The 19,483-nt window shown below is 50.7% G+C and overlaps 3 protein-coding genes across 3 annotated transcripts; 1 reads left to right on the top strand and 2 right to left on the bottom strand.

Moving 5' to 3' along the window:
* On the bottom strand, positions 1 to 13,365 carry PIN1 (peptidylprolyl cis/trans isomerase, NIMA-interacting 1). The gene is made up of 4 exons (XM_042802844.1): positions 13,259 to 13,365; positions 11,419 to 11,619; positions 4,712 to 4,822; positions 1 to 1,391 (listed from the first exon to the last, which is right to left on the bottom strand). The coding sequence occupies exons 1-4, from the start codon at positions 13,314 to 13,316 to the stop codon at positions 1,282 to 1,284; spliced, it is 480 nt and encodes a 159-aa protein (XP_042658778.1). The 5' UTR covers positions 13,317 to 13,365; the 3' UTR covers positions 1 to 1,281.
* A 255-nt stretch (positions 13,366 to 13,620) lies between these two features.
* UBL5 (ubiquitin like 5) lies at positions 13,621 to 14,580 on the bottom strand. Its single transcript, XM_032998805.2, has 5 exons — positions 14,502 to 14,580; positions 14,264 to 14,326; positions 14,081 to 14,164; positions 13,947 to 13,984; positions 13,621 to 13,859 (listed from the first exon to the last, which is right to left on the bottom strand). Exons 2-5 carry the CDS (start codon positions 14,317 to 14,319, stop codon positions 13,816 to 13,818), a joined length of 222 nt encoding a protein of 73 aa, XP_032854696.1. The 5' UTR covers positions 14,320 to 14,326; positions 14,502 to 14,580; the 3' UTR covers positions 13,621 to 13,815.
* On the top strand, positions 14,517 to 17,818 carry FBXL12 (F-box and leucine rich repeat protein 12). The gene is made up of 3 exons (XM_042802843.1): positions 14,517 to 14,697; positions 14,783 to 14,855; positions 16,106 to 17,818. The coding sequence occupies exons 1-3, from the start codon at positions 14,594 to 14,596 to the stop codon at positions 16,877 to 16,879; spliced, it is 951 nt and encodes a 316-aa protein (XP_042658777.1). The 5' UTR covers positions 14,517 to 14,593; the 3' UTR covers positions 16,880 to 17,818.
* The last annotated feature ends 1,665 nt before the right edge of the window (positions 17,819 to 19,483 follow it).

Here is a 19,483-nt window from a genome sequence, read left to right on the forward strand (position 1 = left end):
AACTGTTTAATTGGAGAGGGCTTTATTTTCTGCTTAAGAGAACTGGAACTATACAGCTGGTTTGCATTGGACCAAAGCTGGGATTTTTTTTTTTCTTTTTCCGTTTTTATTTCACTAAACATAAGCAATGCAGTGTAACTGGAAAACAATGACTTACAGTGTTCAAACCACAAGTGGATCGAGAGGAGCTTGAGAGAAAAAAAAAAAAAAAAACAAAAAAACCCAAAAAAACCCCAAACAAACAAAAAAAACCAAACCAGCCTTCTAGCTAAAACTGAAAATCCACAACACAGTCCGCCCTACAGAATGGCACTGCCGTCTCTAAATAATGGAGTGACCTCAGGCTGGAATGGGAAGCACACAGCATCCTACGTACCGCTACACAGCTCAGGCTGGCTACTGATCTTCCTGCAGTGGCAACTACTGGCCGTTAGCCTCTCGTGTTTGCATTCAGGACCAAAAGGCATCTTCAAGTTTTAGAGTCAAAGCAGTGGCAGGAGCGGAGAGAGCTCCCGGTGCCACTGCGTGACAGGACAGAGGGACGATCCTCGCCGAGACAGACAGCTGCGTTAAGGGAAGCTACGGCCGGGCACCGCGGGCCGGGAGCCCTGGGCTAAGCTGGCTCCTCGTCTGCTATCTTACGGTCAAATTTATGAATGGCTTTAGTGAATCAGTTCTACAAGCCAACAGGCTGGACTGCAGAGCCAACGCCGTTCATTCCGGTTAAAATGCGTTTAAACAAACATGCAGAGGGTGGGGGAGTTCGTTCTGTCATAGCACCAGGGTTCACAAGTCAGCGTCGCCATCATCGGTGCTGCGCTGCAATAAATACTCTGCGTCTCGAGCAGGGTGGATGTGGGAAGCACTGAAGTGTGACCTTTAGCATTGACAATTCCTCAGCTTAGGAGACATGTCAATATAACTCAAGCAGCTGTGGCATGCCAGAAATGTTGTTTATAACATTCTCTTTGCTTATGAAAGATGCTACTGTCTTATTTTGATTGTGTTCTCACCCTTGGCTAACCATGCATCTCTGCAGGTGAAAAACATTGTGTCAGGTGCCACAGAAGATATTGAGATATGAAATGAGCTTTTTTTTTTTTTTAAACTGGATATGAAGTTCATTTGGGAGAGTGCAGGGTTGGAGTAGGTTTTGGTTGTTATTTTTTTGTTGTTTTTTTTTTTTTTTTTTTGTGTGTGTGTTTTTTTTGTGTTTTGTTTTGTTTTGTTTTTTTCCTTTCTTCCCCTCGCCCTTTCCTTTCTACATGTCACCAAGGCACTTCACTCTGTGCGTAGGATGATGTGGATCCCTGATTCTGTGAAAACTGGTCCGCTCATCTCGCCAGCCCTCAGCGCAAATGAGGCATCTTCAAAAGGTTTCTGCATCTGACCTGCAGAGAGCAGACACCAGAAAGTTCAATTAAGCTCAGCAACGAATGGAAGATCTTTCTGAGCAAGCAAGCCTCAAATGAAGACAGCTTCCAGGCAAACAACAAAGTCACCAATTAATAACTTGCAGGGGGTGTTTGTTTTCATCTGCTCCCAGAAGATGATGCAAAACAACTCATTCACACATGCACGTACACAGACTTTTCCTTTTTTAAAAACAGGGGGTTTGTTCAGATCCTACAGATATCACTGCAGCAAGGAAAGATATTCAGAGAGCTGCGGACCTGAAAGGCAGAGGAAATCTGTTCTGCAGACTCACTGGCACAAGCGGATGTTCGTTCGTCTTCCAGTCTCATGTGCCCTCCAGGTACACAGGGGGAATAGATGCGGTGTGCATTACAAGCTGTGCTAAATAATTTACAAGGCACACGTGGATAATGTCATGACCTAGAAAATAACTGCTCTTAAGGCTCCGGGCTCCGAGTCACTGAGTTTCAGGAGGTTCAGTAATCCAGGCTCAGGAAAGCCAGAGGTGCTCAGAGGAGGGACCCTGCACGGGGGTTCATGAGCACAACTACCGCAGCTCTGCAGGGAGAGGAGGAATGAGAAGCACAAGGGCTCAGCCAGAACAATTCAAGCCGAGAGGAGACACACCAGCCTGCTTCAAGGCAGGGGGGGGAAAGGGGGGAACAGTATTTTTGCCCAATTTCCTGTGACAGAAGTTAGAGCAGGGAAACTGCCCGCCCCAGCCAAAATAATGAGGTTTTACTGTTACCAACAGGTCGAAGTCTCAGTGGGGGGGCTCTCAGCAAAAGCTTCAGCAGAAGGACAAGATGTCTGCGAGGGAAGGCCAGGAGGTGACAGTCCCCCGGGGCGCAGAGGGAACCTTTACTCTCTGCTCTTAGCACTGACCACGCTTGCAGAGCTTGCCTCGAGATGCCCGAGGACATGTACAGACCAGCGTCTTGCCAAAGACGCAACATCAATCTCCTGCAAGTTTATGACCCTTGTCTCCAAGCTTTGAGGCGGTGCCGTAGCTCTGGACTCTGCAGCACATTAGGAGAGGGCTGCAGAAAGCATCAGCAGACATCCCAGCGATATACTCATCTCTTTGAAAAACTAAAGCTTCCCAACCCCTTCCAAGAGCACACATCCCAGATGCAGCGCATCTAGCCCAGCAGCAGCTCCAGAATTTATGTTTTACTTTCGGGCCTCCATCCATCTGTAGCCCTTTCTCTAGCGAGGCAGTTAGATGCCACAAAAGATGCTCAATTCCCCCCTTTTCAGGACTAGCAATAGCTTCAGCTTGGCACTTTCCACTTCCAAAAAAAAGTGGTTTATTACTGAAGTGACCTGATGCATGCAGCTTTCCAGAGTTTGGCTTCTCTCATTTCAGCATTTAGATTAATTGCTAGGAGAGGCAAGCAGCTTGCCTGGCTCACAAGCTCCAGTTACGACGCCAGTGTCATTCACTGTCAGGCAGGCCTGCCTCATCACCTGAATTTTTTGGTTATTTTCCACTAGGACACGAAATCTTTACTTCAGATGAGGTAACAGCCTCCCCTGCTACACCTCAGTGGTCTTCTTCGAGCAGAAACATGGCTTATTTGAAAGGTTTCAAGAAGACAAATTGAAATGTTTTAATAACTTCACCTCCGAAGTAACCAGTGCTCCAAGTTCTAACAAATTAGATTTTCAGCTCAGGAAAAAAAACCAAAACAAAACAAAAACCAAATGTGGATGGAGTGACAGCTCAGGGGCTTGGCCACCACAACCACGCATGGTTCCAATGCCATCTAGTGGAAACTGGCTCTTGCAACATTTCTTTACATTTTGGTGCAGCCAGAAGAAAAAAAAAAAAAAAAAAAAAAAATCTCTTTCTGTATGTCTCGAAAGAGCACAACGAGCTGAGTTTCTATTGAAAGCAAAATAGCAGACACGGCAGCCTAGGATTAATGTTTCATTATATATGAAGCCATAAAATAACACTTTTTAGCTCTGTCTGAATGAATCTCTTTGAGGAAGCAACTGTTGCTAAACTGTAGCAATGCTGCATCCTAATGAGGAACTGTGATTACCAAGGGTATTTTGGCCGGAAAAAAAAAAAAAAAAACAAAACAATAAACCAAACCAAACTACATTCCTGACCAGTTTCACCTGTGAAAGGCGGGTGGGCTTCAGCTAACAGGGGCTGAAAGAGTGACCCGGGAGCCCTCTCCACGGTTACGTCTGCAGCAGCAGCGAGCCCACTAGTGTTTTAAATATTCCCAAGACACCCTAAGTGGGGTAAGAGCGCAGCACGGCGAGGCAGCTGTGCGAAACCTGCAAAATCTGGGTACTTGCTGCAGGGTACGAGCCCGAGACGAGCTTCTGAATGCTTCAGTCCACGAACCCCGAGCAGGAGCTTAGGAAAAACACTTCCATTAAAATGCCACACTGGACGGCTGTTCGCCATTTCAGACGTGGGCAGCTCTTACTACAGACCTTCCTCTGGGATCGCTGCGAGTCCCTGTGACTTTGGGGCACAGATTCTAACAATAAAGACAGCATTCTCTCTCCCTGGCAAGAACCCTTCTTGATCCTCTTCAAATAAAATATGCACGGACACCCTCGCTATAAAAAGGTTTGTTCTTTGAATATTGGAGCTGTACTCGTGACATCGTTGCTTTTTATTTTCCTCCTAGTGGAAATTACTGCAAAAAGCATTCGTAAATTAAAGCAAAAGAGGTTTCAACGTTACACTTTCCCATCCCAAAGATTCTGCCTCCCACACCAGCAAATCTCATTAACGAGGAAGCATCCACGAGCTTTTTGTTGTCGCTCCCTCACTGCACTGATCAATAATCCTGTAACAAAATCTCTCACCAGCGACATTATTTCGGTGGGCTGTGAATTGTTCTTATTTCCACAATTTGTTAATAGCTTTCTCATTGAAGATTAGAATGCCAAATCATTTATCTGGCGTGCCATTAGCAAGACTTATCTGCTTCTTCCTTATTCATGGCCCATTATGCTGTGCAACTGGATTTCCATTCAGTGTAGCCGGAAAACCCTTCTCCAGAGGGAAAAGCCATTTTCAGGAAGGGCGTTTGCACATCTCCTCTCTGCCTAGAATAATATTATGGTTGCATTCCTAATTGGTTTAACTTCTAGGCATCAAGCTACATTTCCTGCACAGCAGGCCACCTAGGATATAAATCCATTTTCATGTTCATTCCCCCAGCAGCGGGGCACATTATTAAACCCCACCTCCCTGCCAAGATCAGCATCAAGTCTGTAATCTTGATCTGGCACTCACGCTGCCAGGCTGAGCTCCACTCACCTCTTCCAAACGCGCCCAGATCACCGCCCGCTTTTGCCGAGCTGCAGTCGCTAAACTGGGAAGCGAGAGATTCAAAATCCTCTTCTCCCGATTTTATCTTCTGGATGTAGCCTGTAAATACAGGGCATAATTCAGTCAGGGGAAGGAAAAATGGGAAGGGGGAAAAAACCCAAACCCCAAACCTCACCTTAAGCTTTACACCCCACAGCAGGAAGAGCACAAACACCCACGTACGCGCACCACGCACACAAAGCGAGGCTTTCAAGCCCCCTCAACGAAGACACAGCCAGAGCTAAACTTTCCTAACACCCCAAAAGCACTTGTCTCTTTTTTTTTTTTTTTTTACCCCCAAGCACATTTCCTTCTTTGCACCGTGGTTCACTTCTACTTAAGCTTCTATTAAATAAAAAAGTTGGTTCCGCCTACTACTACCCCTGAAGCACAGGAATTTATTATTAGGCTCGAAAATAGATGAGCTTTTGATTTCAGAAGGGCTCACCTCGGTAGAAGACCGAGCACATAGAATCCCCGAGGAGTGAATTATTTGTCAAGACAGCTTTTTAAAAGGTCAGTCAAGAAATATTCGTGGTCTTAACCGAGAGCTCTGCCTCACTGTTCTGAATCTTTCCGGCCCAGCGGAAAACTCCCCTGCTAACTCATAACAAGAAAGCCTAAGAGATAAATCATATTTTCCAGTCAATAGCTTGATAACATGGTTGTGGAGCCACTAATTATAGATACTGACTGCTCTCGGCGACGAGCAAAGCACAAGTGCCACGGACACATCCCTTAACGCAGCGTGAGGCAGCTTTTCATGGATTCTCCAGACAACAAGAAAACCCTGCGCAGTTTCATGCAACGCAGCCAGCCACCTTCATTAAAAGGAGCGTAACCACTAATCAAAATCCCAAGGTATCCCTGGTCCCACTTGCAGCCATCCGCCACCAAAACACCAGTTAGTACCAGTTGCAAGAATTGCTTCTGTAAGAGGACAGTGGCGTAAGCTGGACTCCCGAGTCGGGGAACCGCAGCTGGATCTGGCTGCTGGTTAACCCTCCACCTTCCCAAAGCAGCCTGCTCCTGCCAGAGGGGCTTGCCTTCCGCATTTTGCGCCAGGAGGGATACATTAAGACTAAATTACATTGCAAAAAATCATCCATCCATGTATTTCAAGCAAAGGAGCATCTCCCAGAGGAATTCAGCTACGCACGCCCCAGCGCACAGAGAACAGCCCCAAACCGCTGCTGCAGCTTCCAACCCAAAGTGACTCTCCGTACCTGATGAAATCCAGATAAACTTACTTCTCACTAGAAATGTGTTTAATTTTTAAATCCCTCTTTCCAGAAGCCTCCTGTCAAGCTTTTGAAAGAATCGCCAAAGCCTGACTGTCTTCCATTTTAGACCTACGCGGTCTTCCACCTTCAAAAAGAAATACTGAGAAGCAACTGATCTTCTGTAACAGAAAAATCAAGAGAAAAGAAATGTTGCTTCCCTCTCTCGAAGCAATTAAGTCTCCTGGTTTTGATAACCAAACTTCCTGGTTTAGGTTGCTCTCGTGTAAGCCCTGTAGCCTACATGTACAAAGAGTCTGCGCTTTGCTAGATAAACCTCTAAAAAAAAGAAAAAAACAAACTAAAAAACCCCCAAATTGGGCTGAGCACAGTTTTTTCCAGCCAGAAGCAGTAGAAGAACCCTACCTGAAAAAGGGTCACGCGCGTACTTCAAGAGCTAGGCTTTATTATTTTGAGGAATGCTCTCATGAAAGGAAGAGGGCAGTTTATGATGCAAAAGGATGAGGAAATAAGTATTTTCCAGCTTGTTTTAATGTTATATACTTTTATACACCCGAGGAAGTATCTGTGAGGGCTGGGGGCAGGTAAGAAAATATTCCTTAATGAGAGACTAGAGATTGTCTCTTAGGAGTTGACATATCCAGCGGGAACAGAAAAAGCACGCTATCAATTTTTGAATTAACTCCTTTATTGCAGTTTTATGCTAGCAAGACCAAAACTAAGGGATTTTAAGTCTTCACATTACTCTTCCACCCTACAGCCCATTTTTCCTCCCCACATTGGTCATCTCGTTAAATCACCTGCCACTAGCCAAAATCTCTGGAATTCAGCAAGGCGTTCAGGACAGCTAGGTTTGTTTTTCCAGCTGGACAGGAAAAGCTACCACCCCCCCCCCAAAAAAAATGGGAATAGGAGATTGATGACTTCTGGATCTAGAGTTTGATTTTTATTAAACAGGTGTCCTGAATATAATTCAAAAGCCATCAAAAGTTATCTTAATTCCTAAAGTGCATAACCTGCTTTAACAGGAAATACCAGCGCTCGTTACCTAAATGAGATTGTACACATTAATCCTACCTGCTGCTTAGAGGGCACACGTACAGGTGGAGAAAGTCTAACACGAAAGTCTGAAACTCTACAAAACTTAAGACAACAGCTTTTTCTCCTGCATTAAAAAGAGAAAAAGGATTATTTATCTGGGTGGAAGACAGATCACAACATTCAAGTTTTAGGAAAGAAACTGACACTGGTTCATACCGTTCAACTAAGCTGCTTGTGCATAAGCAGTCTACTTGCTGACAGAAAAAGAGTTTATCCTAAAAAGACATATTTGCACCACCATAAATACGTATCTAATTGCATATAGCTGCCAATCCCCAGCAAGGACCCGTCACACATCACACCCAGAAGTGTCAGGAATTACAGCTTCCAGATACTCGCTGATGTTAAAGTAATAAAGCATCCAAATTAAGGATCAGAGTGTTTACATTTATATCCTAAACCGTCTGCCCGGGTCACATCAGCAGGTTCCTGGTGGGAAGGAGTTTCCTAAGTCTGTGGAGCAAACCAGTCAACTACATGTTGAAAGAGAATTTAGTTATTAAAACCTCCGAATTTTATGGCAGTGACAAGCCTGAGGGCAAAATCTGCCTGTCAGCGAGCTGAGGGTTGTCCTGGATAAAGCCTCTGGCTGAAGTAGTTGTTTCAAGCCACCTCTACCAGAACAAACACCTGCACCTCGCGTCTGAACTTCGGCTCTGTGAAGTGGGATTAATGAGTTTTTCCCCAAATGATCTCAGCCGTTTAGAACAAATTCTGCAGCTTAGGTGCCGTCTAGGTTTTAATAAACCACGCCTAAAAATCTCCAGGCGTCAGTGAAATTGAATAATGGGAGATTAGTGCAAAAAGAGTAAGATGAAGAACGACAATGGATTGTGCTGAAAGGGGGCGTATTGGGGAAGAAAAGCTTTCGGGGACTGAACTTTGGGATGAATCCTAGCTGCTTCTGCAACAAGAAACAGGGGTAATCTAACAAAATATGCAAATAATGAGCTGGAGGGTGGGGAATCACTGCAGCAGAAAGAAGGATCAGAATATTAAACATGACCCGAATGACCAAGCAAAAACCAATGACACCAAGTGAACTCGCACACGCATTTATAGACACAACAACAACAAAAAAGATCTGCTCTACGCAGAGAGCTCGATCAGGAGGAGGACGGAAATGCGGAATTACACATAACTCCAAAGCAGGTAGCAGGACTTTAAAAGCGAGAAGCACAGCGCTGAAGTCATGGTACCCTCAGCAGAGAGAAGGGCAAGTAAGTAAATGCCACAGTAGAAGGCACAGCCAAGAGCTTATCTGGAATATTGCATACCGCGACAAACCCACGCTCAAGAAAGATTAATCGAAACTGAAGTGCAAAGGAGGGCTAAGAGTAGAAACAGCAGAAGGGATGACCTACATTACCAGAAACTAAAAGCCTGGTTGGCTCAGCGTGCAAAAACAGGCTGGTAAAGAGCAGGGCGCTCTAAATCCACTGAGAGGTCAACATCAGGAAGAAATTAAATTTAATTAAGTAATTAAACAACACTAATGCAAGAAACACCGGAGAGAAACGGATCGTAACTAGTATTTAGCTGGAAACCGGGTTTCTGCACATCGGAGCAGGGATGGTCTGAAATACCTTCATGGCAAATCCAGCCAGAACCCCAACTGCCTCTTAAACGGTGCTTGATAAAGCTTGCAGAGGGAACTAAGAGGTTTCACAACCTTTAATATCAGGGTCGGCTCAAATCTGAAATTTCTTTCTAGTCCCACATTCCCTGCGATGTTATCACCTACCAGAAAAGCACCCGGTGAGCCAAGTCCTCCAACTCCTGCTGTAGCCCAACAGGAGAGCTAACCTACATTTGAGCCTCTGCTGCAACTTTCTTAATGGATTAAAAATCATTCACGGACAACGCGCTCCTCCGGCTCTCTCAGCTCTCCTCCCTTATTACCAGAGAAAAGCCATCAAATGGAATATTTGACATCAATCAAGTTCACCTATCAAAAACATTTATCTTTAGCATCATCCCCTCTCCTGTGGGGACAAAGAGCTCCCTAATCAAATTTCTTTCTCAGATTTTTATTGCATAAAGCATTAACACCGGAGCTGGATTCAGACAGAGATCTCTCAGACACAACCGATCCCCAAACAAAACATGAAAATGTGTGGTATCGTGCCTGTCAAACAAATTCCTCCCCAGAGACCTACTTCGACAATTCCACGCTATAATTACATTCACCAGGTACAGTACATCTGTTCAGAGAAGTTCCTTGATGCCTGACTGTCAGGAGCTGTTGCGGAGCCGAGCCGTGCATCCTCCCAATAAGTTTCAGCTGTTCTAGAAACTTGACCTACAGTAATTTTCAAGAAGCCACCGCAAAATAATCAACAATAAGCTGATGCTGCCTATGACCTTCCCAGGAATAGTGTTTATTGGGGATAAATGTGGACAGAAAGGTGGTTGAGGGGTTTTTTTGGGGGTGGGGTTTGACAGTAGTATTCCCATCATAGGAATTAATTCCCTAATGGCCTTTACCAAGAGACAAGCAGGGTATGTACATGAAGTAAGTTTTAATCGCAACTCTGTCCTCTTCAGACACCACAGAGAGATTATGAAACAAGACATTTGATAGTGAGAAGGCTCTGAAGCTGTCGAGCTTAATCTCATTCTTTCGAGCCAAGGAAAGTTTAAGCTGTTCCTTTCCATCACTTTACCAGATAGCAAAGAATTGTGGCATCTCAAAGAAAAGCACCCAAACAAAGAATAATGACAATTGTTGAGTCCAAGTAACCTTACCACGGCTTCTAAGGATAACCAGTTTATAGAACATCTACATATCAAAACATCTAGCTGGTCAGAAGCTCCTGAAATACCTCTTTAGAAATAACGAGACATTTCCCTTCTAAAATATAAGTCATTCCCTCTTACAAAGATCCCAGTTCACCTATGCCTGTTTAAAACACGCCAGCATCATACATCATTCAACCTCTGGTCTGTAGAGAGCTCTGCACTGGCCTGTTAACAAACATCACTCCAAGAAATGGCTCTAGAGTAGTTTTATTCTTAAAAAAAAAAAAAAAAAAAAAAAAAAGAAAAGAGAGACAGAGAGAATTTGCAGCTCAGCTGAAATATTTCAACCTAGTTATCTTTGCAACAGTCTCAACTGCCTTGGCACAGATCTCCACACTTGGCATGCATCTCGCTTTATCACCTCCGGGCACACTTTCTCAGCCACCCTAACCCAAAGGGGACAATTCCCTAAAAAAATTCCCAGCTGTGCCAGTTAATTTAACTTTCCCTTCCAAAAGGCGGAGAGCAGATACCACCTGCTGGTCACTGCCTTGCTGCTTCAAATGACTTCGCAAAGAAATTTCCCCTCCTAGGGCTTTCAGGGAAGAAAGTCCTTAAATTTGTTGTTGGTTAGGACCAAGGCAATAGACAAAACACCCTCCCTATCTTCCCTCCTTCATTGCTGAAGCCATAAAAGATAAGACAAGCCTGGTACTGTGGTACATATCTGTGTGCTCTCAGCCTGCAGCGCATCAGCTAGCCTTGCACCCTCACTGCCAGAAAAGATAAAGAGCACAGTCTCAGTTCCATCAATTAATCAGTGGGACTGATTTAAACCTCACCTTAAGCCCACAAATCCCTTATCCTACGAAGTAAAAGCCAGTAGTAACAGCTGGACTTTGAGCTTGCTTCCCTAAGATCAAAAAAACCTCGACGCTGAAGAAACACGACATCAATTCAATTCTACTGCCAGAGCTGCAAGGGAAAATCTAGGCTGCAAAGATTAACACCACCAAGCGCAGAAGACACGCAGCGCCCTCACTCCTAGACCAGATCACAAGCTAGAACACTCCGGGAACAGCCCGAGCTGATCAGGCCACCCGCACACCTCGTGCAAGGCTGATGGCCTCCTATAAGCAACTCGATTTCAAGCAGAGGTTAATTAGAACTTACTCTAAGTTGCTATTAGGGCAAGGAGTCAAGTGACATTAAATAAAAAGAAATGTTTAAAGAACATTTGTTTTAGCTTTAAATAAATTTTATTTTTAATATAAAAATACACATTTACAAAGAAAATACAAACAAACCTCTGAAATAACATTACAAAAAAAACACCAAGGGGAAGACACATGGGCTGGGGCCTATCTTTAAGTCATTTCATCATACAGCAAAATTGTTTCTCCAAGTGCCTGGGCCACACGAAAGTCCATGTTCAAACCACTTGGCTCAAAAAACTCTGCTTTAGTAAGTTCACACTGAACCACTCATCTCGGGGTCCAATTCTAGCCTTAAAATGACTTTTCCCCTTCAACAGTACCATATTCTCTCTCTCTCTCTCCTGCATTTACTTGCCATTTATAAGCTCCAGTGCCTCATCTTTGGTCCGCGTGATCTTTTCCTGCCTCCACGACGAGGGTCTTCTGGACTGGTTGTGTTTCACCAAGAGATGTGAACATCGCACTTTGCTAGGCTCCCCTTGGCCGTTCTTCCCGCTGCCGCTGGGCCGTTCCCACTGGCTGGCATTTGTGATATGGTTGAAGTAATAAACACGGCCTGCGGACAGAGAGAAGGGGCCGGGGTTAAAAAACAAGCTGCTGGCAGACCCTGAGAATCAGCTTCTTGACCCCAAGAATCGGCATCTGGCCCCAAGAATGATCTGCTTGGCCCCCTGGGCACAGAAGACTGGATTTCCGCAAGTGCTCGGCCACGTCCACGCCATCAGCTCAAACACATGAGGTAGGAGGCAAGACTTTACAACTCCACGTAACTTCCCATGCAGGACTTTCCATCGGGAAGCGCCTTTAGTCAAAGCAACAGCCCCGCGCAGAAACGGGCTCCGGCTGCCTTTCCAAATCACGACGCTCGCCCAGATCAGCGGCAAAACTCCCACTGACACAGTCAGAACCACAAACACCCCCAGGCAACACCCTGCCACTGCCGGGAAGGCGGACGGTGCCACATTTCTGGCCTGAGGATAAGACTGTGTCCCACGCTAGCCCTGTTTAAAGAGTCAATCGGTGTAAAATCTCTCTGTTAAGCACATCCTGCAGCAAATGCAGTGAGCGACTTGTTAGCAAAGATCACATCTCTGCACTGGCACAGACCTTTCCTCCTGAAAATCAACTTTTTTTTTTTTTCCTACCAGAAAAGAAGACTTTCCTACACATGACATCCAGAGTTTCCCCAGGCAGCAGAAAATGAAGTTCTGGTGAAGTCACCTCTCAACACATTCAGCATTAGAGCCAGGTCGTTCTGCTGCCCAAAGGCCTTCCAGCGCTCAGAGCCAGGCGTGAGTTTACCTGCGATAACTCGCAGCATCAATCAAGATGATTTCTGCTTTCTTCTAGCGAATCATTCATCCCAAAGCTCTCCGCTGAAGCTAGGAGCAGACTAGCCTCAAGAAAAATGCCAAGCAAACCAAGGTGAGGGACTGCAAGGGCAGAGCTGCACGGCGGGAAGCTACAGAGTAGCAAAGGGCCCAGATTCCCGGTTGCGATCACAACCGACAGCGCAGACCCGTGAACACAAAACTCCTTCTCTCCAGGACACTTCAACCGCAGTAGCTCTTGGCAAAGAAGGGTTCACGCGGGCCCCTTTTCCCCTACGCCTCAGGCAAACGAGCTGAGCAGCCGAGTTGAAGAACACGACCTCCTAGGAGCTGCTCTTGAGCCACCAAGTGTGCAAAGCTCCTACCGCAAAGGCTGAAAGCGCCGTCCTGACCCACAACTCCCCCCCCCCAGCCCCACCGAGGGCAAAGCGTCCTGCCACGCTCTAGCCCGGCCTTTTATAAAGCGGCTTCTCCTTGCTCTGCCACCCTGCCCCGCTCCCCTCCACACCATTACCCCAGACAGAGCAACCCCCCCCACGCGGCCTCGGGCATCCCCCCTCCCCCCCCAACCACGGTCCCAGGAGCCGCTTCGCCGCCCCCCCCCCCCCCCCCGCAAGCCAAACCCCTCCTCAGGGGCACCGCACCCCGCAGATCCCCCTAACTCGCCCCACCGCAGCACCTCCCGGCCCCCAGCACCGCTCACGGCCCCTCAGACCCCACCGAGGCCAGGGTCGGGCCCACCGGGCCGCGCCCACACCGGGGGGATCCCCCCAAACCGGATCCCCGAAAGCCCGCAAAGCCCAACCCGCCGCCCCGGGAGCGGGCACCCCTAAACCCCTCCGCTCCCGGCGTCGCTGCCCGTACCGGAGCTGCGGCTCATGCGCTTCTCCCAACCCGCGGGCAGCTTCTCCTCCTCCGCCATCTTCCCTCGGCCGCACCGCCCGCGCCCGGCCCGGCCCCATTGGCGCGGGGAGGACCCGCCCCTCCCCTGCTCCCATTGGCCCGAGGGAAGACGGCGCCCACCCCACCCCGCGTTGCCATTGGTGGTGGCGCCCGCCTTTCTGGCGGCAGCCCGCAGTGAGCCCGGGAGCGGTCCCGGGGCACGTGACGCAGGAGCGGACGGTGGCTGCGGGCGGGCAAAAGGAGTAAGAACGCGGAGGGAAACGGCAACGCGTAACGCCCCCCAACCCCCCCCGCGGCTCCCGAACCAGACGGCAGCCAGAAAGTCGAGAAACACATTTATTAGAAACCACTTAAACAATCCAGGGCAGCTTACAGCAGGTTTAGAGCCTCAACATGGCTCCGGTTCGGCCATACGGCAGAGGGGAGGGGAAAGGAAAGGAGGGGGGTGGAACGGGGGGGGATTGGCGGTGGGTCCCACGGAGAAAGCACCGGGAGGAACCGGGAAGGGAGGGCAGCCGCTACTGGTAGTAGAGCTCCAGGTTCATGCCATCATGGATTTCATCTGGAGGACGGAGTTAAGGAGGAGATGGATTCGCAGCTTCCCCCCCCACACACACAGCACCCTAAAACACCCGCCCGAGAAGGATACAGTCGCCCAGCGTGACGTGATCCTTGAAGATGGTGTACCTGCGGGGACGGAAAACACAGCTACCCGGTGTCCAGGGGCGACGGCGCAGCCCGGGACAACGGCACCTTCAACCCCGCCCCCCCAGCTCCACTCACCACTTTTTAAGCACGATTTTATCCCAACGGGTCCCGGTCTGCGCCGCGATCAGCTTCTTCAGGTCGCGGATGGAGTCCTCGGTGCTGGCGGGGCCGTTAAGGAAAAAGAGAAACCGGGAGGAGACCCCGCCGACCCGGGATCACCCCACACCCCCGCCCCACGCCCCCCGTTGGCGAGGATACTTGCATTTTACTCGCACTTTTTTACCCAGACGGTCGTTGCAAACGACTTCGATCATCGTTGACCTGAGGGACGAGGCGCCGGTGATTAACGCGGAGGAGCGAGGAGACACCGGGAGGGGCGGGGGGGGGGGGGAAGGATCCGGGAGGGGTTATCGGTAAGGAAAAGGGTTAATTATGTAAGGAAAAGGGTTAATTAGGGGGTCGCGGTCCCACCGGAGCCCCCCCTCCCCGGTCTCACCGAGCTCTGCGTCACTCCGCCACTGCCGCCCCGCGGAACCGGAAGCCGCGCCGGAAGCGGAAGTGACGCTCGGTTTCCGTGAAGCGGCCAAGATGGCGACGGTGGAGGAGGTGACAGAGCTGCCGGTGTTGCCCGATTCCGTGTTGCTGAGGGTTTTGGAGCTGCTGCCGCTGCGGGATCGGCTGCGGGCGGCGAGGTGAGACCCCCCCACACACTTCCCTGCCGCCTCCCGCCCGGGCCCCGGCACCGATCGGTCGTTGTTTCCCCCCCCCCCCCCCCAGGGTCTGCCGGCGGTGGCAGCGGCTGGCGCTGGACCGGGCGGTTTGGAGAGATGTGGATCTGAGTCCGCACCGGGTACGGGCCCCCTCCGCGCACCGGGAAGGCGATCGCCCCACGGCGCGGGGAGAGGGGACACACACACACTACACACATCACCCCAGTGCGGGTGGGGGTGTCACCCTACAGCGAGCAAGGAGCTGATTTAGTGGGGGGGGGACACACACGCGATCACCCCACTATGGGCACGGGGGTGAGATGGGGGAAGGGGGGGGGGGCTGGAGGGGGGGTACACTATGAGCAGGGGGCTGAGATGGACGGGGGTGGGGGGGACACAATCACCCCGCTGCAGATGGGGGGCTGGGGGGGGGAAATCACCCCACTATGGGCTGGGGGGGGGGGGAGGCCTCACCCCACTACAGGCAGGGGGCTGATGGGGGGGGGGGATCACCCCACTATGGGCTGGGGTGGGGGGGAGGCCTCACCCCACTACAGGCAGGGGGCTGATGGGGGGGGGGGGATCACCCCACTATGGGCAGGGGGCCGATATGATGGACGTTGCGGGGGGGGGGGGGCATGATTACCCCACTGGGGGCCAGTGGGGTGTCACCCCACTGCAAGCAGGGAACTGAGGGGGGGGAGATTACCCCAGTGTGGGTGGGGGTCCAGAGGGAACATCACCCCACTGTAGGCAGGGTCGGGGGGGGGTGTGACCCTACTGCGGGCAGGGGGCTAAGATGGGGGGAGGGGGGCGGAGGTGGGAAGACAATCACCCCACTGTGGGCAGGGGGCTGAGATGGGGGGTGCTGGGGGGGGGGAGCTGATCACCCCACTATGGGCAGGGGGCTGAGATGGGGAAAGATCACCCCACGTGGGGGAGGGGGAGGGGGTTAGGGATCACCCCACGGCAGGTGGGGGGCTGGGGGAAGACATCACCCCACTGTGGGAGGGGGGTGGGGGTGTGTCACCCTACTGCGGGCAGGGGGCTGAGATGGGGGAAGATCACCCCACTGTGGGCTGAGGGCGGGAGTGTCACCTTTCTGGGGGGAGACATCACCCTACTGGGGGGGGGGCTGAGATATGGGGTGTTGGGGGGGGGATGATCACCCCACTGTGGGCTGGGGGGGGCTGTCACCCTACTGTCAGCAGGGTGCTGAGATGGGGGGGTGTTGGAGGGGGGGGGATGATCACCCCACTATGGGCAGGGAAGATCACCCCACTGTGGGCAGAAGCTGAGGGGGGAATCACCCCACTACAGGCACGGGGGTCCCCCCCTTTTTGCACTCCCCCCCCCTCCATGCCCTTTCCTTCCCCCCCCACCCCCCCAGCTCACCTCCCAGACCCTGTGGCACCTGGTGCGGCGGCGGCTGCGCGACAGCCTGCGGACGCTGCGGCTGCGGGGCGCGCTGGGCTCCGGCGGCAAGCGACGGCTCCTCTCCCCGCCGCTGCTGGCCGCTCTCGGGGAACGCTGTCCCCACCTCGGCCGCCTGGCCCTGGCAGACGCCGACCTCCGCCCCCTCCCCTACGACACCATCCCTGCTTCCCTCACCGCCCTGGAGCTGACTCGCTGCGAAATCCCTGCCGCTTGGTTCCGTGCCTCCTCCGCGAGGGCCCCGCCCCGGCTGCAGCACCTCGTTATCCGCAACGTCCCCGCCTTTTCCGATCGCCATTTGCTCAACGTCTCCTCCCTGAACCCCCTGAAGACGCTGAGCCTTTGTGGCACCTACCGCGTCACAGATACGGGGATCCAGAGAGCATCTCCCCACCTGGAAGCCCTGGAGCACCTCGTGCTGCGCCACTGCGTCATCGGTGACTCCGCCGCAGATTTCCTCGGGCGCCACGCGAAGCGGCTCCGGATCCTGGAGATCGGCGACGCTTGTTCCCTGACGGACGCCGGCCTGGCTTCTTTAGCAACCCTGCAGCTCCTGGAGTCGCTGTGCCTTGATCTCGGCTATCAGATTTCCCCTGGTGCTGTTATCGCTTTGTGCCGAGCGCTGCCCCAGCTGAGGAACCTCAGATTAGGCGGGGCTCACTTGGAAGATGAAGTAATGGGTGAAATTCAGGCGAGTTTGCCTCGCTGTAGCTGTTCACCTGCTCCTTGACACCCTGCCTGAAGCAGCGTGGCTTTTGCTGTTCATTTTTACACTTGAAGTGCTCCTTTTTGGGTAAAGCCTGTTTTTCTGCGAGCTGCTGTGTGTATTTTAGAGACAGAATTTCCACGGGGGCTAAAATGGCAAGTGTGGCATGTAAAATGGTTTGTCAGGAGCTTGGGTTTGGTAGGATCCCCCCCTTTTCTGTGGATTGGGGGTACAGGAAAGCCAGGGAGCACGCAGCTTTTGAGTCCCCTGCTGCTGAGCTGACCAAAGACTGGCTGAGGTTACGAGTTTAACCTCTGTCCGCTCCTCTTCCCCTCCACTAAACATCCAGCAGCAGCTCAACGAGTGCAGAATTTGAGGAGCGAAGTGAGGCACCCTCCTGCCACCCAAAAAAAAAAAAAAAAAAAAAAATCTGGCAGCCCAAACTCCCAGACTCCCAGTTAATATCCAACTCCGATTGCTTAACCGCCCTGCACGTACTCTCCAAACTCCGCCAGGGACAAAATACCTCAAGCGACACGTGCCGGAGCTGCTGGATTTTTGGAAGACCTCAGGTGACCCCCCAGACAGCGGGCGTTTTCAAGCCCAGGATGTCGTTTTACTTCTACTTTCCTTCAAATTCAGTTCGTCAAGTTTACTTCTCAGAAAGGTTTTGGTCACGGGGCTTCCTGAACGCCCGGTCCCAAGAGCCACAGGGCCCGTTTGCGCGGCCGCCGGGCTGGCACGTGCTCCTGGGCATCGCCGGGGGCTGCTGTTACCTCTGGGTTTGGCTGGGAGCAGCCACGTTTCCTCGTCACCTTTTATTGTCCTCATTCCCCTCCGCCCCACCATGTCGTAACGCCCGATAACAGACCCTGAGCCTTGTGACATCGCTGTTGTTGGGTCAGCCAAAGATGTTTTTTAATCAAATATTGTATTTAGTAAATAAAAAATACCTTTGATTCATGTTTTCTCGTGCTGCAAGGTTTTAACCGAACTAAATTTGTTAAAATAAAGAAGTTGGGCAGCTTTTGAGGCCGAGCAGTGTCCTCGGGTGTTGCCAGCTGCGGAGCTGCTGCCCTGGGATGAAGGTACGAGTGGGGCCGGAGCTCGGCACATCAGTCCCTCGGGGAGACCCATCGGTTTGTCTCCTGATTCAGCCAACCCTTCAGTCCTAGCAAAGCTTCTCCATTGCAGCAAGGAAACGCGTGGAATTACAACAAACTCGAAACACCCAAGTTCTGGAGCCTCTAAACACCCCGATCCCCTCCCCGAGAGGGTCCTCCCCGATGCAGGCTGACAGGGATGGGAACTGACGTTTCCCACAGTCGCTCGTGGTTTGGGTTCTTTTTTTTTTTAACCTCCCTTAGGAAACCCGGCAGGAGGATTAATGCCTCAGCGGAGCCTTTTCTGGGCTCTGCCTCGAGATCCCACTGGTTTCAGCCCACACCCCCCCTGCCCTCCGTTCGGCTGCAGCTTGTGCAATAAGGGATTCGGTTTCAGACCTGGATGGCAGTGACCCCCCCTGTGACGAAATCCTCGTTGCTGTACATCTCGTTAACAGCCGGTCTTTGTGCCCTGGCCTCCTTTCTGTTCCTATACACAATCTCAGTGCAGCTTTGGGGCAAATAAACAACAGTAAAATGCCCCAGCTCTGTTTTGGAAAGCACCCCAAGGCTGCTGGCTTAATAACTACCACTACGTGTTTATCACAAGCCTAGAGATTTACGCCAGAGTAATTAGCGTTATTAAAACTTCAAGCACTCCCTGTCCCAGCACTCTCTGGGCTCGGAGAGCGGAGGTAAAACAGCAAAAGGGAAAATTAAAACCAGTAAAAATCTGTCAGTCAGTCAAGGCACAGCTTGATGCGGCGAGAACTTAAATGTTCTCTCAATGTTTGCAGTGGGATGTTTGCGAGCCTGACGGCACGGCGCTCCCAACAACGTAATTTAATATCCGAGAGTCCCAACTTGCCAGTTTTCCATCATCTCCACAGAGCGCATAATTGCTAAACATGGAACAGCATGGAACAGCAATTACCGGGTTATGTGGTGCAAAGTGGGGTTTTCAGGTTCGGAAGCAGGAGGGGAGCTGCAAATACGGGCTGACCACGGGCAAGTTACGGGAGTAAAGGACTGAAAGGGTCTTCTTGAATCTTCAGTTCTGTTCCTGCCTCGGTAGAACAGCAGCTCACCCTCCTCACACATCTACTGAAGCTCTTGGAGGGCTCTTTCTAGACCCTTACTGCTTCTCATTTCCAAATTTGGGGCGTTTCTACTCTGTTAATCTCCATTTCAGCTTTTACCACCCTTTAACTTGAACATTTTTTCCCCAACCCCACCTTACAGCTGTCTATATGCACATCACACCATCTAAGCCCAGCTTTTTTAAAAAGACAGAATAAAAGATTTACAGCGAGCCAGCTTAAACCCTCAGCAAAGCCAGGGCACGAAGCAGCTCTCAGAGTCCTATCAGAGCTGAGAGGAGCAGAAATCCAGGGCTGCAAAAGCAAAAAGAAAGCTCAGAGAGGGCCTAAAACTTTCTGGGTCACCGGTTACTGCAGGGAGCAACCCTTAGTAATCAGCAAGCTGCTCCTAAGCCTCCATCACACATAGATTTATCCGGCACATC

The sequence above is a fragment of the Tyto alba genome, unplaced genomic scaffold (assembly GCF_018691265.1).
Source record: "Tyto alba isolate M040663 unplaced genomic scaffold, T.alba_DEE_v4.0 Super-Scaffold_4, whole genome shotgun sequence".
Classification (NCBI taxonomy): domain Eukaryota; kingdom Metazoa; phylum Chordata; class Aves; order Strigiformes; family Tytonidae; genus Tyto; species Tyto alba.

Excerpts from the sequence above, each read along its gene's own strand:
- PIN1 (XM_042802844.1), bottom strand. The coding sequence starts at position 13,316 with ATGGCGGAGGAGGAGAAGCTGCCCGCGGGTTGGGAGAAGCGCATGAGC. Across the intron at positions 11,620-13,258 it reads GCGCATGAGCCGCAGCTCCG|GCCGTGTTTATTACTTCAAC; the intron begins GTACGGGCAGCG and ends CTCTGTCCGCAG. Across the intron at positions 1,392-4,711 it reads TCTGGGCGCGTTTGGAAGAG|GTCAGATGCAGAAACCTTTT; the intron begins GTGAGTGGAGCT and ends TGCTCTCTGCAG.
- UBL5 (XM_032998805.2), bottom strand. The coding sequence starts at position 14,319 with ATGATCGAAGTCGTTTGCAACGACCGTCTGGGTAAAAAAGTGCGAGTA. Across the intron at positions 13,985-14,080 it reads AAAATCGTGCTTAAAAAGTG|GTACACCATCTTCAAGGATC; the intron begins GTGAGTGGAGCT and ends CCGTCCCCGCAG. Across the intron at positions 13,860-13,946 it reads TCACGTCACGCTGGGCGACT|ATGAAATCCATGATGGCATG; the intron begins GTATCCTTCTCG and ends TCCGTCCTCCAG.
- FBXL12 (XM_042802843.1), top strand. The coding sequence starts at position 14,594 with ATGGCGACGGTGGAGGAGGTGACAGAGCTGCCGGTGTTGCCCGATTCC. Across the intron at positions 14,698-14,782 it reads GATCGGCTGCGGGCGGCGAG|GGTCTGCCGGCGGTGGCAGC; the intron begins GTGAGACCCCCC and ends CCCCCCCCCCAG. Across the intron at positions 14,856-16,105 it reads TGGATCTGAGTCCGCACCGG|CTCACCTCCCAGACCCTGTG; the intron begins GTACGGGCCCCC and ends CCACCCCCCCAG.